General features: G+C 35.6%; 2 protein-coding genes across 6 annotated transcripts; both read left to right on the top strand.

The window, feature by feature from the left end:
• Positions 1 to 2,184: 2,184 nt before the first annotated feature.
• On the top strand, positions 2,185 to 10,791 carry LOC125266872. Of its 4 annotated transcripts, none has more exons than XM_048187968.1 (7): positions 2,185 to 2,274; positions 4,997 to 5,083; positions 6,489 to 6,575; positions 6,784 to 6,810; positions 6,950 to 7,186; positions 9,018 to 9,119; positions 9,202 to 10,791. In XM_048187968.1, the coding sequence occupies exons 2-7, from the start codon at positions 5,017 to 5,019 to the stop codon at positions 9,285 to 9,287; spliced, it is 606 nt and encodes a 201-aa protein (XP_048043925.1). In that variant the 5' UTR covers positions 2,185 to 2,274; positions 4,997 to 5,016; the 3' UTR covers positions 9,288 to 10,791. The 4 variants fall into 4 exon arrangements, with proteins under 4 accessions (XP_048043925.1, XP_048043924.1, XP_048043926.1 ...); XM_048187967.1 differs by having other exon boundaries at positions 6,486 to 6,575; XM_048187969.1 differs by having other exon boundaries at positions 2,206 to 2,274; positions 5,024 to 5,083; positions 6,486 to 6,575.
• An 825-nt stretch (positions 10,792 to 11,616) lies between these two features.
• arl3l2 (ADP ribosylation factor like GTPase 3, like 2) lies at positions 11,617 to 17,609 on the top strand. Of its 2 annotated transcripts, none has more exons than XM_048186554.1 (6): positions 11,617 to 11,911; positions 14,998 to 15,141; positions 16,003 to 16,119; positions 16,227 to 16,277; positions 17,032 to 17,217; positions 17,379 to 17,608. In XM_048186554.1, exons 1-6 carry the CDS (start codon positions 11,894 to 11,896, stop codon positions 17,424 to 17,426), a joined length of 564 nt encoding a protein of 187 aa, XP_048042511.1. In that variant the 5' UTR covers positions 11,617 to 11,893; the 3' UTR covers positions 17,427 to 17,608. The 2 variants fall into 2 exon arrangements, with proteins under 2 accessions (XP_048042511.1, XP_048042512.1); XM_048186555.1 differs by lacking the exon at positions 11,617 to 11,911 and adding an exon at positions 14,788 to 14,869 and having other exon boundaries at positions 17,379 to 17,609.

Here is a 17,609-nt window from a genome sequence, read left to right as displayed (position 1 = left end):
ACACAGTACATAAGCAGTACAGAGTACATATGCAACAACAATAACACTAATGAAAGAAACTAAAGTTACCATTGCTGTGATGTGATATATTCTATGCCATCTGCAGGCAACAGAAGTGTCATGTGAGAAAGTGACCCTAGTCTTTACTGGTACATATGGATCTGCCTCCCCCTGCTGACTGGAGAAATCAGCTACAGTACATAGATGAGATGAGATTACAGGTGCTGGTCATATAATTAGAATATCGTGAAAAATTTCATTTTTTTATTGTAAATTATTTTTAAAAATGAAACTTTCATATATTCTAGATTCCCTACATGTAAAGTAAAACATTTCAAAAGTTTTTTTTTTTTTTAATTTGTTGATTAGAGCGTACAGCTCATGAAAGTCCAAAATCCAGTATCTCAAAATATTAGAATATTTACATTTGAGTTTCATTAAGTGACCATCCCTACAGTATAAATTCCGGGTATCTCTTGTTCTTTGAAACCACACTAATGGGGAAGACTGCTGACTTGGCAATGGTCCAGGAGACAATCATTGACACCCTCCACAAAGAGAGTAAGTCACAGATGGTCATTACTGAATGGGGTGGCTGTTTACAGAGTGATGTGTCAAAGCATATTAAATGCAAAGTTGACTAGAAGGAAGAAATTGGGTAGGCAAAGGTGCACAAGCAACAGGGATGACCACAAGCTTGAGAATACTGTCAAGTAAAGCCGATTCAAACACTTGGGAGAGCTTCACAATGTGTTGAATGAAGCCGGAGTCAGCGCATCAAGAGTCACCACACTCAGACATCTTCAGGAAAAGGACTACCAAGCCACTTCTGAAACAGAAACAACGTCAGAAGCATCTTACCTGGGCTAAGGAGAAAAAGAACTGGACAGTGAACAGTGGTCGAAAGTCCTCTTTTCAGATAAAAGTAAATTTTGCATTTCATGTTGAAATCATGGTCGCAGAGTCTGAAGGAAGACTGGAGAGGCACAGAATCCAAGCTGCTTGAAGTCTAGTGGGAAGTTTCTGGAGTCAGTAATGATTTGGGGGCCGTGACGTCTGCTGGTGTTGGTCCATTGTGTTTTATCAAGTGCAAAGTCAATGCAGCCATCTTCCAGGAGATTTTGGAGCACTTTATGCTTCCATCTGCTGACAAGCTTTATGGAGATGCTGATTTCCTTTTCCAGCAGGACTTTAGCACCTGCCCACAGTGCAAAAACCACTTCCAAGTGGTTTGCTGACCATGATATTACTGTGTTTTATTGGCCAGCCAACATGCCTGACCCCTGAATCTATGGGATATTTTCAAAAGAAAGATGAGAAACAGTCGATCCAACAATATACAGATGATCTGGAGGCTCAATAGTGCCTCAGCAGTGCCACAGGCTGATCACTTCCATGCCACACTTCACTGATGCTGTAATTTGTGTTAGGAGCAAGTCATTTGCTGTAATACTGTATGTGCTGCCGACCAAGTATTGAGTGTACAAATGAACATACTTTAAAGAACTTGAACTTTTCTGTTTTGAAAATCCATTTTTTGATTGATCTTAGGAAATATTCTAATATTTTGAGATACTGGATTTTGGACTTTCATGAGCTGTACGCTCTAATCATCAAAATTAAAAAAAAAACAAAAAACTTTTGAAATGTTTTACTTTACATGTAGGGAATCTAGAATATACGAAAGTTTCATTTTTAAAAATAATTTACAATAAAAAAATGAACTTTTTCACGATATTCTAATTATATGACCAGCACCTGTATTTGACCTACGACCTGGCCCATTTGTTACACAGCTAAATCTTGGGGCATTTTTATAAAGTGTTTTCTACGTAGTCCTAGTTAAAAATTATTTTTATACAGTTCAGGGCTGTAACCACCACAGACATTGAGGGGGACACAAAATAATACTTGCTATATTAGGACATTATAAGAGATATACACAAGACAATTTATAATTCCATGGACTAAATAATGGTAGCCTTTAGAAATTATCTCTTTTAATTTACATGTCAAACTAAAACACATAGAAAACCAAACAATTCATTTCATATATGAAGCAGCTCTTCCTGTTTGCTATGATCCTGTGTGCATCACAGTAAGCAAAGTAGTCAGCTGTATATAGAAATATGTTCCTGTCCGCAGGGTCACTGAGGTGATTTGCATTATTATCTGTATGTATCAGTAAATATGCGTCAATCTATGAACAGAGCTCTGCTGTCAGAGACACGCTCACTCCTTCCTCTAATCACACCTGAAGACAGAATATACCAGGTAAAGTACTCTTAATATATATTTTATGTACATTTTAGCAATTTTGTATAAAAGAGAGATTGTGTGTGTCATTTAGGATTCTGTTTTAATATCATTTGTAATAAAATGGAAGATACAGCTTTCTTTACTTCACAAGTTCCTATATTTACTGTTATTTTATTTTATTAAATCTCTCATTAGTTTCTTATGTATAATTAAAGGCCGTTCACACCAAAGAGCGATAACAATAAAGTTTTTTTTTTAAAATGTTCTAAATATAAAAGAATAGAGGCCGTTCACACCAAAGAGCGATAACAATAAAGTTTTTTTTAAAAAATGTTCTAAATATAAAAGAATAGCAGAGTCCGCACCACGACTTTAACGATAATGACACAGAGAAACAATACCGTTGGAATCACTTTCAGAATGATTTTTTTCCAGCTGATGAATGACAAAAACAATGACAGCCAATCAGAATCCATCCTGCTTTAAAGCGCGCAAGAATTTAAAGGTGCTCTGTGTACGTTTTTGACTGTACTAAAGCATGAAAATACCATAATATGTTTGCAGATATTTATTAAACATGCTGAGTTCACATACTTGTTTCTCTGAAAACCATTGCTACAGCCAGTTATTTTACTTTGAAATTTGCGTTCCGTGTCGTAATTTCTGTTTTTGTTTCAGTCTGTGCAAGGCTGCACATTGCCAATTTACCCAACAGCATTTCACCACCCCGGGTTGCTAGTTGGCAGAAAACACATGCAGCGAATTGCAGCCATGGAAGCCAGCGAACAAACTGGGTCAGAGATCGCAGATTCTACCCGACTTAAAAAGCCTCAGCATCTATCTAAAAATCTCTATGAACGGGAGCATATTAAAATGCGATATCAACTCATCATAAATCAATAAATCAACTAATTATCTTACAGTGTGTTAATCTCCTCGTCTTCCAATATCAATTGAGCTCGCTCCTGTTGCATGTCTTCAAACTGGCAACTCGCGAGAGTGTCGAGTCTGAGGAGGATGGGGCAGGGCAAACAATATTTTAAATTTGGACTGCAGTACCCATTTCAACCACTAGCTGTCATTCTTAAATAGAGCTCCTTTAAAGCGGCAGATGACAAGCTTTTGTGGATGCTAATGTAGGCTAGTTACGCTGCATTTGCACGGGCGTCAGCATCAACGCTTGATGGAGGGCATGTCTGAAGCTTCTGTTGACGTGACCGTTATAGTGATAACAGCAAATCACATTACTTTCCAGTGTTGCATGAACGCTATTGGCTAGCGACTGATCTAGGGTGTTTGCATAAAGTGATCTGATTGGCTGACGCCTGCGTTGGTGCTTGCAAAGTTGAGAAATCTACGCGATGGAACCCACAATTCAGTTCGGCAACGCATGATGAAGTCCAATCCGATAGTTCTCAGAAAATGAACTGTAACTTAGTGAATACTAATCACAAAAAAATTAGACTTATATCTAAAGAAACGTTGAAATGTCAGGTTTTAAATTGTGTAAGTCAAATCAAAAACAAAAATTCTGTGTTTATGTAATCTGTATGAAAAGATACACATGTCAGACGCCCATGATTCAGCTCATTATCCGCTAATGCGGCCACGCCCACGGAGGGAGCGCTATTCAGACGCTATTCAGTCAGTGCATGCATACATCGTCCCAATCGTGTATTTATTGTCTTGAAAAGTGTTTATCTGGATGTTAAAGCCATGGTTAGTGACCTCTGGAAGCCTTTGTTAGTTCCTGGAATATCCTGTTCTTCTTTAGATTAATTTGTGGACTAAAGGTGCGCAGAGCGCCCTCCGGCTGCAAGTATGAATTGAAAACACAGTATCCAGCGCTCATAGTGATGACAATAAATATTGAATAAATATTACTCCTCTTTATAGAAAATTGACATAAACATATGAGAATCCATCAAAATTTATCCAAACGTGCATGTTTTTAAGCTAAAAGTCTATATGAAATGCCATAGAGGTAACATAATGATACACATATACACATATACACCATGATGAGCTTGAGACATGATCACAGAGGGTTTTTTCACAGCCTACCTGACTGAAAGAGCTCATTAATATGCAGGTCATTACAACTCATTATGCAGTTCTTTTGTCTTCTCAGGTGAGAATCACCCATTATTCATGATGATTCACGCCTCCATGCATACTGTGTTTCTTGACAAAAAGTGTCTTACAAAAACTAAATCAATATATTGTTATAAATGAACGAGTAGGCAGGATAATTTTTACATTATTTTGAAGCAAAAACTCTAGTCTACAACCTCCAATACCCAGAAGTCTTGTGAACACATATTTAATATATTTTTTTGTCCTTATTTCAGTGACTTAAGTTTTTTGTTTTTTCAATAACCACGCATAAATGTTCTTCCTTCAAAAATATAAACATGTACATACATGTTCCTCACATATTATTATAGCCTAGTTTGTGCTGAATACAGTGTAATGACACTTTTTCCATTAATATGTTTATGAACAACTGAAAAAAGCACAAATGTCAGGGCATGTCAAAACTTCTCCAGGGCCCCGAAAATCCTCAGAGGGTTAAAAGTAAATGAGAAGCGTTAACGCCGACACCCCATGCGAATGCAGCGTTATCGTTCCTGGTGTGAACGTGCGTTAAAGTGAAAATAAAATGTAAGAGCAGACACTGAGAAAAATAAACAATGACTCGTATGTACCATATCTTTCTTGATTTTGTATTTTTAAGGCCTAAATCATATTCCTGTCATGTTAGGACGAGGGACCATGAGAGTGTTTGGCGAAACACTGCTCATCATCACCTGTCTTCATCTCTGTAAGTATTTCTATGCATGGTTTTCTACACTTAGTTTAAAACACTTCACACAATGAAAAGAAAATGTTTCAATTATGCCTGTTCGTATGGAACCAAACCTGAAGTTAGGGTTGCTCGATTATGGTAAAAAATCATAATCATGATTATTTAACATGATTATTGGTGGGTGATATTTCATGATACGAGTAATTTTAAATGTCTGTGAAATTTCACAATTTCCAATACTTTAGCAAAAACTAATAGGCTACTAGGTTAATTAATGTAAGTAAAAGAAAACTAGTAAACAGCAATACAATAAGAACAAAGAAACTAAATTACATTTGTTATTTGTAAAATAACACTGCTGTATACATTAAATATAGACTAATCCTTATTAAAACTTCAGTTTATTCATTCAAGAGCAGTGAGTGATTTTATCTTTGTCTTTTGTTGTTTTATTAACAATAATAACTGCAGCAGGTTTATTAGGCTGCTGTCACTTTAAGAGCTAAGGCACAGATCCAATATACTGTTACACACGCGCTCTTTCTCAGTGTTTACATTCACTTAAGACATAACCAACTGTGTTTATGAGAATACTTACCAAAATGTCATTTTGCCATATTCGTGTGTAGGCTATTTGACCGTTTACACGCGTATCTGAAACCCACAGTATACTTTGCTTATGCGTCTTGGAGCTCGCGCACAGAAGGCCACCTATCATTCGCGGCTTAATAAAGCAAAGTTAATTGGAGCACGTTAATACTATTTCAGAAAAAAAAATACTATTTCAGTCTTTCTACTTAAAAATGTCATATTCAACTCAATTTGTTACTTGCCAATCCGTTTCTTTGTAATTACGGAGTGAAAATGTCCACATTTTTTTCAGCGTCGTTTTTTATTAACTTTTAGGTTTTTAGTATTATTTCATTTAGTTTGCTATTTTAGTACTTCAACAAACTAAACGAAAATGAGAAATGCATTGGCAACTAGCTATAATAAAATATGTTTAAAAATGTTTACAATTTATTTTATTTTAGTCTTTTTTTTTTTTTTTTTTTTCATTTTTTATGATTTTAGTTTGTTAACGATAAGTTACAAAAACTTACAAGGATACCTACTTAAAGTTCATTTTTATGTTTTTAATCATCTTATGAACTACAAAACAATCGCAGAAATGTTCATACCCATTGCTATTATACGTGCTGATGCTTTCCCAACAAAATGATGTCACATCCTAGAGGATTGTGTCTTTTTTTAAGTTTGAGATAAAAGACAAACAGAATGAGAAAATCAAGAAACATTTTTTAGTAATAGTTTATCCCTATGTTTACCAACTGCTAAATGATAAACGAAAACAAACATGATTTCCATCTTTAAATATTGTGAGGTTAATATTTCATCCTCTCTCTTTTTCTCTCAGTAGGTCAAGGCAGTGGACAATCTGGAACATGTAAACCGGATAACTGTTTCATTTGTTGGAACAATACCATTTCAAATAACTGCTCCAATGGTCAGTAATCTTTCATCTTCTTATAAATTAAAACTATATTAAAATGCATCCGGTTGTGTACAAAAATTAGTGGACACGTGTTTTAAGATTAGCTTTTTTTGTAATCAACTACAAATCACAAATTTATGAAAATATAGAAGTATAAAATATATAAACAGAAAAACAATGAAGTTTATGAAAATTAGTTAAATCTATCTCTTTTACCCAGGTGTTCCAGAAAACTGCACGAAAAAAGGTACAATTAATGCCTGAAATACACACTGATCAAATCAATGCTGCTGATTGATCCTCATAAAGAATGTTTTTCCATATTTTAGATCTAATTTGAAAATGTATGTAATGTATGACTTTTGACCTTTTGCTCTCCTTCCCAGATTTAAATGTGACCACGGAACCCGCCTCCCCAGTCGATGAGGGTTTAGACGTGACCGTGACCTGCACTCATGATCTTCCCAACGGCTCCATCAGCTGGCTGAAGAACGATGAGTTACAGGAAGGAGAAAATAAAAAAACATTTCAGATCGAGATTATTTTGAAGGACACAAACATCAGCTGTAAGGTTAAAAGTGCTTGTGGGGACTTGAACTCTACTATAACCATTAAAGTAAAAGGTGATTATACTGCTCCTAAATTCTGTTTGTTATATATATTTTTTGACACTGTGAAGCATTTGGGATTATATCATAAAATACTAGTAAATAACGTCAATAATTCTAATATTAATAGTAATAAATACTAATTAATTTTTACATTTTTATTTGTAATATGTTATGGTTTTATATAAAATATCTTTAGATTTTATACAAACATATATTTATATACATACACACACACAAACACACACACACACACACACACACTATCGGTCAAAAGTACAATACAATAAAAATTGTAAAATATTACAACCCGAATTCCTGAAAAGTTTTTTATTTGAATAAAATGAAAACTAAAAGACTTTCACATCACTTAAACCACTATTTTATTCACAATAGAACATAGAATGTTTAAACTGAGAATGTTTACAATTTTATGCACAAAATTTCAAATTTGATGCCTGCTACGGGTCTTGAAATAGTTGGGACGGGGGCATGTTTACCATGGTGTAGCATCTCCTCTTCTTTTCAAAATAGTTTGAAGACATCTGAGCATCGAGGTTATGAGTTTCTGGAGTTTTGGTGTTGGAATTTGGTCCCATTCTTGCCTGATATAGGTTTCCAGCTGCTGCAGAGTTCGTGGTCATCTTTGACGTATTTTTCGTTTAATGATGCGCCAAATGTTCCCTGTAGGTGAAAGATCTGGACTGCAGACAGGCCAATTCAGCACCCGGACTCTTCTACGATGAAGCCATGCTGTTGTAATAGCTGCAGTATGTGTTGTTGCTCTATATGTATAAGTTACTCTAAAACATTTATGTACCTTTCAGCATTCATAGTGCCTTCCAAAACATGCAAGCTGCCCATACCGTATGCACTTATGCACCCCCATACCATCAGAGATGCTGGCTTTTGAACTGAACACTGATAAGACGCTGGAAGGTCTCCCTCCTCTTTAGCCCGGAGGACACGGCGTCTGTGATTTCCAACAAGAATGTCAAATTTGCACTTTGAAACAGTCCATTTTAAATGAGCCTCGGCCCACAGGACACGACCGCGCTTCTGGACCATGTTCACATATGGCTTCCTTTTTGCATGATAGAGCTTTAGTTGGCATCTGCAGATGGCACGGCGGATTGGATTTACCAACAGTGGTTTCTGGAAGTATTGCTTGGCTCATTTAGTAATGTCAGTGACACAATCATACCGATGAGTGATGCAGTGTCGTCTGAGGGCATCCAATAAAGGTCTTTGGCCTTGTCCCTTATGCACAGAGATTTCTCCAGTTTCTCTGAATCTTTTGATGATGTTATGCACTGTAGATGATGAGATTTGCAAAGCCTTTGAAATTTGACATTGAGGAACGTTGTTTTCCACAATCCTTTCACGTTCTTTTTCACAGCTCTGCCCATCTTTACTTCTGAGAGACATCCCTTTTATAGCTAATCATGTTAAAGACCTGACATCAATTAACTTAATTAGTTGCTAGATGTTCTCCCAGCTGAATCTTTTCAAAACTTGCCAACTTTTTTGAGAGCTGTAGCAGGCATCAAATTTGAAATGAGCTCATTTTGTGCATAAAATTGTAAATTTTCTCAGTTTAAACATTTATGTTATCTATGCTCTATTGTGAATAAAATATTGGCTCATGTGATTTGAAAGTCTTTCAGTTTTCATTTTATTCAAATTTAAAAAAACATCCCAACATTTCCGGAATTCGGGTTGTACAAAATATTTTATTTCAAATAAATACTGTTCTTCTGAACTTTCTAATCATCAAAGAATTCAGATAGAAATATTTGGACAGGCAGTATTTCTAATGTCACTCTTGTTTTCTTTCTGCTTACAGCTGCAAATAATATGATGATTATAATGATTTGTGTCGGGGGAGCGGCTGCTCTGCTTATGCTGTTTGCCGTAGGCATGAAGATCGTGCTGAGGAGAGGACAAGGTACATCTATAAACTTCTGCCAGTAAACATCTGCACGTTTCTCTACTGTATTTCATGCCATCTCCCTCTTTCTCTCTCTCAGTTCAGAGTCAGGCCAGGAAGAGACAAAGACAGCAGAACATGGAGAACATCCACAGCACTGTGAACACCGTCACCAGCTACTACTGAGATTGAGTTTTCCTACAACTGAAGAACCCTGATTTGGTCTGAAGTCTCGAGCCGTTTCATTTGCACACTCAAAAAATGAGTGTTTGGACTTTTATGTTACTTCCCATCTCGAGTGCCATGTTTGTAGTTCTTTGTAGTTTTTCTTGTTGATTAGTCTGATTGTTCCCAAGTGTGTCTTGTTAGTCAATTAGCTCCCTGTGTGTGTGTATATATATATATATATAGTATATATATAGCCCTTGGCTAGTAATTACTTTGAAACCACTAGAAAAAGGCTGTTATATAGTATGAAAGTAATCTGGATGTACAACATCCGCCATGTTGTCATTATCATGTGACCTACCAGCATCAGTTGTCGCTTCACTGCCATTCATAAATCCTCTCCCGTGGCCTCATGAGATTGTAAAGTATCCATCATATGCACACTTCAGAATCTCGTCAGAAGTAGTAGATCATCCGGGGACTTTTATACTGTGAATTCAGACATACTTCTTTTGTCACATACTGTTATGTCACATATAGTAGTGACATATGCGATTTTGGATGCAGCCCTGGTGTTTCTTTTGTTCTTCGTCAGTCTATGTGTGTTCCTGTTGCCAGTATTTCCTGGTTCTCAGTGTTTCTGTCTGTGGTTTATAATGTTTGTTTGGTTAGTAAAAACCTCTGCTACATTTAGATCCGCTTCTCATCTGCCATCTCTTCTTCTCCTGCTTCTTTACATGTTCAGACTCATTTTAACCAACTGCCTTTCTACAGCTAGCCATATTTAAACAATATTCATACTTTTTAACTGAATAAATTTCACAATGAACAGATAAATGCTTAAATGAAGTTATTTGAATAAATGCACTTTAAAAAAAATATATAATTATTTCAATAAAATAATAATAAATAGCCTAAACTATGCCATGACTGAGTGTATCTTAACACTTATTTATGTATGACTGACAAATTTGCATCACATTAAAGCCTATTATGCCCATTATCACAAGATGTAATATAAGTCTCTGGTGTCCCAGAATGTGTGTGTGAAGTTTCAGCTCAGAATACCCCACAGATCATTCATTTATTGCATGTTGTAAATGCCCATTTTTGAGTGGAAGGAAAAACATGCTGTTTTTGTGCATGTATCTTTAAAAGCAAATGAGCTGCTGCTCAGAGCCTGTACAGCTTGTGTCTCAGATACTCTGCCAAAAACGAACAAAACATCTGTTTGGTTTTAATGATCATCTCTATTGCGGCCATTCTCACATGTCACTGCAGTTCTTCATCATCATGAATGTTATTATTTGCATGCGTTTTAAAGCCGTAACAGTTTAAACTTCTGATATATGGTTTTCTGAGTGCACACATCTGAAGCACGAACACACAAAGTTCACATAAACAGTCGATTATGTCTGTGAATGTAAACAGCAAGTAAAGAAATGGCATGTGTATATAGATCTGTGTATTAATGTAATATATGGTTCCTACTGCTGTTAATATGAATCAAACATTAAAAGAAAAACAGAAAATCACTCACTGCTCTTGACTGAATAACTTTAGTAGCTTTAATAAGAATACATTTCTTACATGAATGCTGCTTTTAAATGCTACAGTTCGATTGGAGAGACTGTTTATGATTTATGAGGATTATAAAAAAAGGAGTGGGTGGATTTTTACTATTATAGGCCGGTTGTTTACACACACTGTGGACACACATCTGTGTTATAAAAGTGAATTTTGCATAATAAGTTCCCTTTAAATTAAAGGCAATTTAATGATTACTTCTATTGCCTTTGAAATATGGTTAAAATACACTGATGAATATACAAGCATTATGCTTAACTAAAAATATACTTTAAAGCATGACAAAAGATTATTAAAACATAATTTCAAATATACTTTAAAGTTGAACATTTACTTTGACATTAGTATGAAGTGCAATTTTTAAAAGTGTGTTGAGAAACAGTGCATTTTACGTACACATATGTAATGCAAGTACAGTTTTTTTAATATATACTTTTAAGATTTGAAGCACATTATAAGCGCAAATTCAATACAATTAAGTGCACTTTTTCACAAGGGTATCCATATTCATTTAGTCTTACTATATGTAAACATTAAGCAGATTTTTTTTTAGTTCTCTGAAAAAGTCATTTAAATTTAATCAAATGTTTTTGTTATGCTCAGCTCTAAAATATTAAATCTAATTTAATGTATTTATTTATTTCAGAAACATAAACTATAATATCATTTTCAATCCAGTAATTGCAAATGACCGAAAACTGAATAAAAATCCACTGGTGAAAGAGTGTTGACCCAGTAGTAGTTAGCAGGGTTAGTAAGTCAGTGTGATTCCTCTCAGCAGCTACTAGAGATAATTCTGGTAAAGTCTCAGTGGGGGTGGGAAGGAGAGAGACGCTAATTCCGTCTTTCCTAATCCTCACTCTCAGTCTTCTACGCTTGTTGAGAGCGTCCAACACAACACAAGCTAACTATCACACTCACAAACACCTGAATATGGGAGAGGGATTGAGATCACAGTGATTTTACACACACATCATCCACAAACCTGCAGAGACAAAGGTAGAATGTAAGACAACCGGAACGGGACAGAAGTCAAGATGGGCGAAGCTCCAAAGGTATGTTTATCACTTTCTCTGTGTCACGGCGGTTTTGGAAGAAGAAGAACTACATTACATGTAACATCAACTATATGCAAATGTATAAACCCCAAATGATCTTAAAAATAAAGATTCTTTAATGACATCACTAGTTCCATAAAGAACCTTTAACATCCATGGAACCACAAAAGGTTCTTTAAGAGTGGGAAAAGGTTCTTTGGATTATTAAAATGTTCTTCACACTAAGAAAAAAATTTGATCTGTTCACTGGAATGTTCTTTGGGGAACCAAAAATTATGACATCACTGTGAAAGCCACTTTTTGGAACCTTTATTTTTAAGATTGTGAGTTTATATGTCCAGAAATCTGGATGAATTCATGCGCTTTAGGTTTCAGTACAATCTATGTTCTGGGACGATTAGCATTGTCTTATATAAAGAAAGAGAGAGAGGCCTAAGCAATCAGAGATGGGTCACATGACCCAGATAAATCTCATTACTGTAAGCCTTGACCACATGAATGGGGTCTGTGTTTTACTGTGAATTAGTCCAATGACAGAGCAATAGTCAACAATTTGAATACAAATATACACTGACGTTGTCTTAAATACATACTTCATGTTCGAGTACATTTGCTGAGGCAAAACGGTGTTTGCTTAATCTGTTCACCTCAGAACAAGAAAAAAGCCAGCTAGTTTACTTACTGCTTGAAGAAGAAGAACATTGTTATTAATGCAAAGGCAAGCATCACTATTATTGCTCATATATGGATTATTAGGGATTTGAATAAACCTGCTATTTTAGTAGGCTATCATTATATAATATTACAGTTTTTATTAATAATTTGAATTCATTTTTATCTTTTTATTTTCTGTTTTAATTTTAGTTAAGTTTTAGTAATTTTGATGTTTTTTGTCATTTTGTTTTTCTATATATATATATATATATATATAGAAGTTTCAGCTCAAAATACCCCATAGATTTTTTTTTATTAATTTTTTTAACTGCCTATTTTGGGGCATCATTAACTATACACTGATTTTTTCAGCGCGCCGCCCCTTTAATTCGCCTGCTCCCTGCCACACAAGCTCTCGACTACATTACAGTGCATTTACAAAGTTCACACAGCTAATATAACCCTCAAATGGATCTTTACAAGATGTTCGTCATGCATGCTGTATGCATGCTTCAAATTATGTGAGTAAAGTATTTATTTTGATGTTTACGTTTGATTCTGTATGAGTTTGAGGCTATATGCTCCGTGGGTAACGGCTAATGCTACACTGTTGGAGAGATTTATAAAGAATGAAGTTGTGTTTATGAATTATACAGACTGCAAGTGTTTAAAAATGAAAATAGCGACGGCTCTTGTCTCCATGAATACGGTAAGAAACGATGGTAACTTTAACCACATTTAACAGTACATTAGCAACATGCTAATGAAACATTTAGAAAGACAATTTACAAACATCACTAAAAATATCATGTAATCATGGATCATGTCAGTTATTATTGCTCCATCTGCCATTTTTCGCTATTGTCCTTGCTTGCTTACCTGCACAGATCCAGACTTTAATACTGCCTTTCCTTGTCTAATGCCTTGAACATGGGCTGGCATATGCAAATATTGGGGGCGTACAAATTACATATTAATGATCCTGACTGTTACGTAACAGTCGGTGTTATGTTGAGATCCGTGTGTTTTCCAGAAGTCTTTTAAACAAATGAGATTTACATAAGAAGGAGGAAACAATGGAGTTTGAAACTCAATGTATGTCTTTTCCATGTACTGAACTCTTGTTATTCAACTATGCCGAGGTAAATTCAAATTTTGATTCTAGGGCACCTTTAAGCTCATGCGCTGCCGTTTCAAAGTGTGTATAACATGTTTTCACTGTTCTTGTTGCATTTACACAGCTTTAACCAGCAGATGTTGCTTTCCTCAGCAGGCTATGTTTCGAGTGAATAGCTAGTGTAATCGATCTAATCTAACAGTGAATTTAGCTGACGTAGTCAATATAGTGAAATAAAAACAACACCTAGTCTTTTTTACTGCAACTTCACAGGAAGCAAGACAATGTTGCCGAAACTAGCGCTGGATACCTGAGGTAATTTTATGTTACACCATTTGCATAATGATCTCATCGTTAATACTTCTCACCACTTATTCCGAGAGTATGACCGATTGTTTTCCATATTTTCTTTAAAGTATCCTTGAAAGGGGTTTTGACTTGTCAAACAGTGGTTTTTCTGGACCTCAGCGATTAACTTCTCTGCCATGTCGTCTGCCAATTTAAATGCGCCAGCCCTGAAAAAAATGTTATCGTTCACCAACGGGAAGAAAAAAAAAAATTGTTCTGAAAGTGATTTTGCCTTATAAAATAGGTTTTTCATACAAATTTTATTGTATTGTTAAAGTTTATTTTACTTTTATTTTACTTTAGAAAACAAAGGTTTTTGTATGGTTTTAGTTTTAGTTTACTAAAATAACCTTGGAATAAACCTCAAATCAAAATAATACAAAATAAATAATTACTCAAATCAAATTTGTTGTTGTTACTTTCGATCAGATTTATGTTTTGCCTGGCAAATAATAAAACCAGTAAAACAACTTTCGCACACATACTCTGACGCATTAACCCAGCTAACAATTTTGGGTTCCCCAAACGTTCCGGGAATGTTTGTGGTTGTAAAATATAAAACCTATACACTCTAAAAAAATGCATTGGATCAAATATGGACCCGCTGGGTTAAAAATTTAATTAAAAAATTTAACCCAACAACTGGGTTTGTCCATTTGACCCAAAATTGGGTTGAAACAACCCAGCATTTTTTTTTTTTTTTTTTTTAGAGTGTAACAAGAAACGTTCCTAGCAAGCGGCATTAATGAAGCTCAAACGGAAAAGCATAACACCAGCAATGCCAAGGTCATGGGTTTGATAAGGAATGCATGAACAGATAAATGTAAATCTTGAATGTAAGTCGCTTTGTCTAAAAGCCACATGCATACAGTGAAAACAAATGATCCTAGAATGTTATGAATTGGTACTGAGCTTTTATCCAAACTGCACATGCTGAACTAATGTAAGTGTTTGTGCTCCTCAGGGTTTGCTGTCGGTAATGCAGAAGCTGAAGGGATCCACAGAGCTTGAGCTCAGGATCGTTCTGCTGGGTCTAGACAACGCTGGTAAAACCACACTGCTCAAGTGTCTCGCCTCAGAGGACGTGAGCACCATCACACCAACACAGGTGCGTCTAAACACACAATCACACAACCACCCCTGCTGAAAAGCCATAAACCAGCATGAATGTCCTGGAGGATTTGAGCAGGTTTAGTCTTCTGGTCCCGTTTGCAGCTTATTCTGACCAAGAACTGCTCACTAAGACATCTGACAGACAGATTCATCATGGAACCATCAATGCCAATAAAGAACTTTTATAGTTCTTGCTCAATTTTTCTTAGTATTGAATGAAAAGTGGGAATAATCAACATTTCTCACAGTTTATCTGCCATTTTGGTTTGATTATTACACTAAACTCATTTCAGTGTATTATGGGATTATTTTAAAGCATACATTACATGCAGAATTTCATGTCATGAGCACTCCCATGATGCCTTAAAATGCTGTCTATGTAGGCAGCTTGCTAGGTTTTGGAACAGTGCAATAGTCAACAATTTGAATACAAATATACACTGACGTTGTCTTAAATACATACTTCATGTTCGAGTACATTTGCTGAGGCAAAACGTTGTTTGCTTAATCTGTTCACCTCAGAACAAGAAAAAAGCCAGCTAGTTTACTTACTGCTTGAAGAAGAAGAACATTGTTATTACTGCAAAGGCAAGCATCACTATTATTGCTCATATATGGATTATTAGGGATTTGAATAAACCTGCTATTTAGTAGGCTATCATTATATAATGTTTTTATTAGTTTTTTTTATTAGTCAGTTTTTATTAATTTTTTTATTAAAATGCTGTCTATGTAGGCAGCTTGCTAGGTTTTGGCACAGAGCCTGCTGGAACAGAGACTGTTGTGTCAAATTACACCTTCTTTGATTTGCAAATGAAGTTAATTTGGGTGATGTTGACCAGTAAAATGTTTTCAGGGCTTTAACATCAAGAGCGTGGCCTCTCATGGGATGAAACTGAACGTGTGGGACATCGGCGGACAGAGAAAGATCCGTCCTTTCTGGAAGAAATACCTAGAAAACACAGATTTATTGGTGAGAAATGATTACTTTGGAAAGACTGTAGAGAAATACCATTCATTTTTTGTGTCAAGTGTCACTGTTTGCTAACTAACAAGACTTGTTTGTTGGTTCATCTGTAGGTTTATGTCATCGACAGCACTGACAAGAAGCGGTTTGAGGAAACAGGCTTGGTAAGACAGAAAATTACATGCAAATGCCATTCATAGAATCTTCCCGGGACAAAACTTGTTTGTTGTTTGTTCACATGTTATCGGTGAGCTGGGTTAAATTACACAGTATAACATAGAGAAACATACAGTGTCTGAGACCTGACTGAAAATCTGTCATTAAACCTGCAATTTTACTAATAAGGTGCACAATGTCACACAAACACAAAACACCATTATGCATAATACTAAAATAATCCAATAAACATTCATTTCACAACATAAGAGGTAACATAAATAAAAAAAAACTAAGAAACATAACTATTTAAAATTAAAAATCATCAAATGTGAAGTGTTACACAGGGAATTGTGGAAATGACTTTACTGACGGTACTTTACTGTAAGATTAAATGAAATGTAAGATCTATTACAGTTTTTTCTTTAGTCACAATAGTCTTTTCTTCCTTATTTTGACGTATCTGAGTGAAACGGCTTCTGGAACAAGAACAAATATAGGGTGGGGCTTGATTTTGTCTGTGGGGAATTGATTGGATGGTTGTGGTTTGCTATTGGTGGATCTCATATGAGTGACAGGTTGCCCCGCCCTCGTTATAGGAGAAGAGATGTAGCTGCAAGAGGGAGGGGAAGTTATTTTGATCAAAGATTACAAGGAACATGAATTTAAAAAAATTAATGATGATAAATCATTTATAAAAAATTATTTTGATTTCATGCTGACGTTAAATAGCATGCTATGTGTGTGTGTGTGTGTGTGTAGGAACTGTCAGAGCTGGTAGATGAGGAAAACCTTGCGGGTGTTCCCATCCTCATCTTTGCCAATAAGCAGGATTTAGGAACAGCATCTCCAGCCAGTGAGATGGCCGAGGGTTTGAACCTGCACACCTACAGAGACCGAGTCTGGCAGATCCAGGCCTGTTCGGCGGTCACAGGAGAGGGAGTACAGGTGAGTGACAGCAGGGAGCGCTAAAGGTTCACATATAAACAACTAACTACTACAAAATGTAACTACTGTGTCTAATTACATTAAAGCAGTTTTGAGGGGTAAGAACAGATTACCAGGTGCAGCCATCACCTAAATCTTCCATTTTCTCTGTGTATTTTCAGGACGGTATGAATTGGATCTGCAACAACATCGTCAACAGGAAGAAATGAACCTTTCTGAGCTGTACAAGCATATACAAGCATATAAAATGTTCTTACTGAGTATTCTTTGTATTGTATTCCAGTACAAATATCTAAAAATCCCTTAAATGGAGATACATTTTGCTAAATGACTTAAAATATTAAGTCTTGTTTTTCTGAAATTGTTTCAAAATTAAGTGTGTTTGTTTAAAA

The sequence above is a fragment of the Megalobrama amblycephala genome, linkage group LG4 (assembly GCF_018812025.1).
Source record: "Megalobrama amblycephala isolate DHTTF-2021 linkage group LG4, ASM1881202v1, whole genome shotgun sequence".
Classification (NCBI taxonomy): Eukaryota; Metazoa; Chordata; class Actinopteri; order Cypriniformes; family Xenocyprididae; genus Megalobrama; species Megalobrama amblycephala.
This window is presented reverse-complemented; position numbering and strand designations above follow the sequence as displayed.

Bases quoted from the DNA above. Each gene is read 5' to 3' on its own strand.
- LOC125266872 (XM_048187967.1), top strand. From the start codon at position 5,017: ATGTTAGGACGAGGGACCATGAGAGTGTTTGGCGAAACACTGCTCATC. The intron at 6,811-6,949 runs GTACAATTAATG...TCTCCTTCCCAG, and splicing joins AGAAAACTGCACGAAAAAAG to ATTTAAATGTGACCACGGAA. The intron at 9,120-9,201 runs GTACATCTATAA...TCTCTCTCTCAG, and splicing joins CGTGCTGAGGAGAGGACAAG to TTCAGAGTCAGGCCAGGAAG.
- arl3l2 (XM_048186554.1), top strand. The intron at 15,142-16,002 runs GTGCGTCTAAAC...AAATGTTTTCAG, and splicing joins GCACCATCACACCAACACAG to GGCTTTAACATCAAGAGCGT. The intron at 16,120-16,226 runs GTGAGAAATGAT...GTTCATCTGTAG, and splicing joins TAGAAAACACAGATTTATTG to GTTTATGTCATCGACAGCAC.